This window comes from Pongo pygmaeus, chromosome 4, assembly GCF_028885625.2.
Source record: "Pongo pygmaeus isolate AG05252 chromosome 4, NHGRI_mPonPyg2-v2.0_pri, whole genome shotgun sequence".
Lineage (NCBI taxonomy): Eukaryota > Metazoa > Chordata > Mammalia > Primates > Hominidae > Pongo > Pongo pygmaeus.
This window is the reverse complement of record NC_072377.2, coordinates 162,063,551-162,069,550: the sequence shown is the minus strand read 5'-3', so window position 1 is coordinate 162,069,550 and position 6,000 is coordinate 162,063,551. Positions and strand designations below refer to the sequence as shown.

Sequence of the window (6,000 nt, the reverse complement as noted above, 5' to 3'; positions counted from 1 at the left end):
CCAAACCACAGAGATCAGTCAATTCCAATGTTTTCTTTCTAGACTGAATGTTCTAGAAATCACCTCTAATTAAAGGTTCCAAAAGATAATGTACAAAATTCTAAAAAGTAAACAGAGATAATTTTGGATAAGCTGAGTAAAATCATCTTCTGAATGACAGAGTTTTATCTTGAGGCTCTCCACTTCACAATAATTATAATTAAAAATTATGCATCTGAATCTCAAGCCAGTCAAAATGACACATGATTCAGAAAGAGCCAATTCTAACACCATCCTCTCTTATATCAGGGAATGTCCCTCCTCATGAAGTGTTCAAGAAGACTACAGCTGAAAGTTGGAATGATAATTAAAGGAAGAACTCATACTTCTACAGAAGAATCTTTTAAAGTTGCTTTGAAGCTTGTCTATAAACGGCTTCAAGCAACATGACTGGTTGGTTGTGAGAATTAAAGGGTTCATTAACTGAATAACTCCAAAGTCATTAACATGACCAAGGTAAGGATACAGAATAGGAAAAGGAAAATCCTATTCCAAGTTGGAGGGCCATGCCATCAACCACAGCGGTCTGTGCCAGAGGAACACTATTCGCTAGTGGTTCTATATTGACTTCTTTACTGGCTTTCCATCTTTGTATTTATTCCCTCTGCAATCCCTTTCATTTTCAGTAGGAGGCAGTGTCGAATAGGAATAAATAATCTGTGTATTGGGGTCAGACAGATTTGGGCTAGAATGCCAGCTCCGGACTTTCTAGTTCCATCACTTTGGGCAGATGTCTTGGCTTTTTAAAGCCTCAGTTACATTATTTGTAAAAAGGGAATAATAATACCACCTCATGGGGATGTGAACCCAGGGTGAAGAGATTTTGCAGGGAAGTCTCCTAGCTCAGTACATATTCACCTTGCATATAGAAGTTCTCAAGCCAGAGTAGGCATTCTCATGCCTCTTGGAAGCACCCCAGTCAGCGCCTGACTGTTTCCATCCTGATGGTTTGAGCAAGAACAGACTCTTTATTTCTCTCCTAGAATTTTAGGAGACTTGGAGTCTCAACCTTAAATTTGCTCAACCCTAGGGCCTAAACAAGTTTCAATTGCTCTCCAAGGCAACACTGACCAACACAATGCTGCCCTCTGTTGATGGGGATCGGATAGTGCAGAGAGGGGGCTGATTCCTAGAGGCTGGAAAAAAGGATGTTTTTCAGAAGTAATCATTTCTTCTCAGGATGCTGGTGGAAGCGTTCTGTGCAGAAGAGGAGGCATAGTCACCTGCACAACTTGGTATAAAAGATGAGCTTGGTATAAAAGAACAGACCTAAGATCTCCTCTTGTACCACATGGTTCTCCACCGTCAGAGGTTCTCGTTCTGGTGCAGACATCAGATACAAAATGCTGCAAGCATGGGACCTGAACTGTTCACCCTAACCCATCCAATGGGTCTCACCGTGCTCCCTTCAAGGAGAGAGGTAGCAGCATACTCTGTAAAACCTCATAGAGCTGCTTCTTAGAATATCCGGCCTCCTGTTTGAGCAGCTGCTCTATCATTCTCTACGGCAGGAAGCTGTGGCTGACAGCATCACAGCAACGGAGCACACTCACTCTAACCTTACTTAACTCACCAGTTTTCTTAGAAAAAGAGTCATGCTCTTTGTTCCCCTTGCCTCTATATCCTGGGATACTGTGTTGTTGGGTCAAATAAAAAGTCCCTGGAACCATAAACTTTAGATTCATGTTAAAAATAACAATAAAAATAGCAATCTGGGTCTTACTCACGTCTCTCTCTATTACTAAGAAGTGCAAGAACGCTGTCTGAAAGCTGTCAGGTTGAGGTTTGTGCACCACATGTGACAAGAGGCTAGAGGAAGGGCAGAGACATCACTCCTGTTCTGGCCCGGCTCCCAGCTTGGTGGCTGACCCTCCAGCTGTGGCTTGACTGCCAGCTGTGGTCAGGATGCTGCTTCCATGGTGACTCAGGGACTGATGCCACAGGCCAGGCTGCCTCTGGAGGGTCCTGGGCTGGTGGCAGCTTCTAATGCTTTATGGAACGAGGACATATCCTTCCTCCATTCAGGATCTGCAGCCCGTGGCCTGGTACTCAGTCTCTACTAAAGTCCTGATTCTGCAATTTCAGCCAGTTGACGCAGCAGTCTGGAGAAGGCTGGCCGATCTTCTGGTCTCTGGAGAGGGAAAAAAGAACTCTGTAATTTCCTTGTACTTGTGCGTCATAGGTAAATCCAAAACAAACCAGAATTTAATAGCAGCATCCCCTGTGGATTTTTGTATGTGCTTCCATGTTGACTGTATTCCATATACATTGTCCTAGTTGTTAACAGCAGGTATTCTGGAATCCAAGGGACGAGTGTTTAATTTCAGTTTTACCACTAATTAGCTGTGTGACATTGAGCAGGTTATTTAACCTCTTTGAGCCTCAGTTTTGTCATTTGTAAAATGGAGATAATAATAGTATCTACCTCATGAAATTGTTCTGAGAATTCAATAAATCACATATAAAAATATACCATGAAATTAATGCTAAAGAACACCAAAAAATGAAATATCTGGGTATAAATCTCAGAAAATATCTACAGGATCTAAATGAGAAAAAATTAAAAATTCTAATAAAAGAAAGCAAAGAAGATCTAAATAAATGGACAGATATTCCATGTTCATGGACAGGAAGACACTATAGTGTTAAAATGTTAGTTCTTCCCAACTTGACTTATAGATTCAATACAATCCTAATAAAAATTCAGCAAATTATTTTGTAGATATTGACAAACTGACTGTAACGTTTATATGGAGAGGCAAAAGACCCAGAGAGCCAATACAATAATGAAGAAGAACAACAAAGCTAGAAGACTGACCCTACCTGACTTCAGGACTTACTCCAAAGCTACAGTAATGGGAGAGGATGGTGCTAGTGAAAGAATAAACATACAGATTAATGGATCAGCCCAGATATAGATCCATATAAATATAGTAAACTAATATTTAACAAAGGAACAGAGGAGAAAGAGTATAGTCTTTTCAACAAATAGTGCTGTAATAATTGGACATCCATATGTAAAACAATGACTCTAGTCACAGACCTTACACCTTTCAGGAAAATTAACTCAAAGTAGATCATAGACCTAAATGTAAAATGCAAAATTATAAAACTTCCATAAAATAACATAGGAGAAAATTTGGGTGACATTGGGCTTGGCAATGAGTTTTTAGATGTAAACCAAAAGCACAATTCATGAATAAATAAGTTGATGTTGAGCTTTGTTAAAATATTTGAAAAGTCTGCTCTGTGAAAGACACTGTCAAGAGAATGAGAAGACATGCCACAGACAAGGAGAAAATTTTGCAAAACACATATCTGATAAAGGATTTGTATCCAAAATATACAAAGAACTCTTAAAATTCAACAATAAGTAAACAAACAACCTGATTGAGAAATGGGCAAAAGATCTGAATAGATATTACCAAGAAGATATACAGGTGGCAAATAAGCATATGAAAATATTCTTAACCTCATATGTCATTAGGAAAATGCAAGTTAAAACAACAATGTAATATGACTACACATCTATTAGAACCACTGAAATCCAAAACAATGAATGCTAATGAGGAGCTCTCATTGCTGGTGGGAATGTAAAATAATACAGCTACTTTGGAAGACATTCTGGCAGTTTCTTAAAAAGTTAAACATAGTCTTACCATATGATTCAGTAAGCATACTCTTAGGCATTTACCCAATTGAGTTGAAAATTTATATACAAAAATCTGCACGTAAACATTTATAGCAGCTTTATTCATAATTGTTTAAAACTGAAAGCAAGCAAGATTTCCTTTGGCAGGTAAATAGATAAACAAACTGTGGTATATCCATACAATGGAATATTATTTAGCAATAAAAAGAAATGAGCTATTAAGCCAAAAACACATGGAGGGACCTTAAAGGCATATTACTAAGTGAAAGAAACCAGTCTGCCTGAGCGCTCACACTCGTAATCCCAGCACTATGGGAGGCCTGAGGTGGGTGGATTGATTGCCTGAGCTCACCTGGGCAGCATGGCAAAACCCCGTTTCTACCAAAAATACAAAAAATTAGCTGGGCGTAGTGGCACATGTCTGTGGTCCCAGCTACTTGGGAGGCTGAGGTGGGAGGATCGCTTGAGACTGGGAGGCAGAGGTTGCAGTGAGCTGAGATTGCACCACTGCACTCCAGCCTGGGTAACAGAGTAAGACCCCATCTCAAAAAAACAAAACAAAACCCCAAAAACCCAAACAAACAAACACAAAAACTGAAAGCAACCAAGATTTCCTTTAGTAGGTAAATAAATAAACTATGATATATCCATACAATGAAATATTATTTGGCAACAAAAAGAAATGAGCTATTAAGCCACGAAAAGACGTTGGAGGGACCTTAAAGCATATTACTAAGTGAAAGAAACCAGTCCAAAAAGCCTACATGCCGTATGATGCCAATATATGGCATTCTGAGAAAGGCAAAACTATGAAGACAGTGAAAAGATCAGTACTTGCCAGTGGTTTGGAGATGAAGAGGGATAAATGAGTGAAGCACAGGAGATTTTTAGGGCAGTAAAGCTATTCTGTCTGATACTATAATGACGGATACATGGCATTATGAATTTGTGAAAACCTACAGAACTCTACAGCATAAAGACTGAACCTTAATGTAAACTATGAACTTTAGTTAATATAATGTATGAATAGAGATTCACTAATTGTAACAAATGTATCACACTCATGCCAAATGTTAGTGAACAGAGAAACTGTTCAGGTGAGGTGGGCATATGAGAACTCTGTACTCTTTGTTAAAAAATAAGGACTATTAATTTAAAAAATCAATAAATGATGGTTAAAAGAGGAAAAATGTACCAACTGAATGTCAGTCATCATTATTATTATTGTAGTTATCCTTATGAAGTGGATAAGATTTGTTTTATGCCCTCCTTTATGTCTCTATTGTTTCTTTGTTTCTGACTATAAAAGCTCTATGAACTCATAGACCAAGCATTATTTAATTCTCCTAACAGTAAGAAAAAGGAAGTTCAGAGAATTGTCAAAGATTAATGGCAAATAAATGGTAAAGCTGAGACAAAATCCTAGTGTTCTAAATTTTTTGTATTCCACCTTGTTGTCCTACAATGATCTGAATTTTTATTAATTCTCTATTTCAGCAACTTTCCACTTTGGCTGAAATGTATGATTTTCTAACTTAGCAAAGACTAAGACTTATAGTGATTGGGCTCAAGCCATGGCCTGCAATCCAAGGATGGGGTAAATGAGCCACCTGGGTGGGTACAGAGGAATTGGCTCCCCATTTTAAATGCAGAATGAATAAAATGAACTCAAATTAAGCCATTTTAATATTTTCATAGTGCAAGTGAACTTTGTTCCCCAAGTTATAGAACTAACTTCCTGCGCTTTTAATGGTTTTATGATGTTACAGACTTTTTTTCTCTTCTCAGAAAATCGAGAAGGAAGCTGGCATAGGCCACACCCCATTCTCCTCTCTGAAGCTATGCTTATAGCTTGTGACATTATGTAGCAAACCAAATAATATTTAAGGTCGCCTTCAGCTTCTTTAGGGATGGGGGATCTATCCCGTTAACAGATCCTCAAAGTCATGTTGTTGTTAATCTATATTAGTTATCCCTCCTGCCTCATCCTTCTGAGAGGGTTCCTTTCTCTAGGGAAGGAGGCAGGTCCTCAAATTGTATACGACAATGCATGGGGAAGCACTTCCTCCACTGACCTCTTTCCAGCAGTGATTCATAATCTGGTAGACATGTGTGGAGGCCAGCCGGGGCTTGTACAACCGAAATCCGGTACTGATGTCTTCCACCACCTCTGAGTTGCTTCGGTTTTCATACGGGATTTTGCCTTCACTGAAAACTTCCCACATCAGCACACCTACGAGAAATGGTGAGCACAGCACAGTGAATGACAAAGCCCACAGATAGCAAACAAACCAACCTGCCTCTAGAAA

General features: G+C 39.0%; 1 protein-coding gene across 1 annotated transcript in view; it reads right to left on the bottom strand.

Moving 5' to 3' along the window:
• Nucleotides 1-1,703: 1,703 nt before the first annotated feature.
• Nucleotides 1,704-6,000, bottom strand: part of ITK (IL2 inducible T cell kinase) — a 73,898-nt gene continuing 69,601 nt past the window's right edge. Inside the window, exons 16-17 of the mRNA XM_054489513.1 lie at nt 5,767-5,924; nt 1,704-2,170 (exon numbers count right to left, since the gene is read on the bottom strand). Coding sequence (XP_054345488.1) covers nt 2,099-2,170; nt 5,767-5,924 — 230 coding nt within the window. The 3' untranslated portion in view covers nt 1,704-2,098. The remainder of the gene's footprint in view (nt 2,171-5,766; nt 5,925-6,000) is intronic.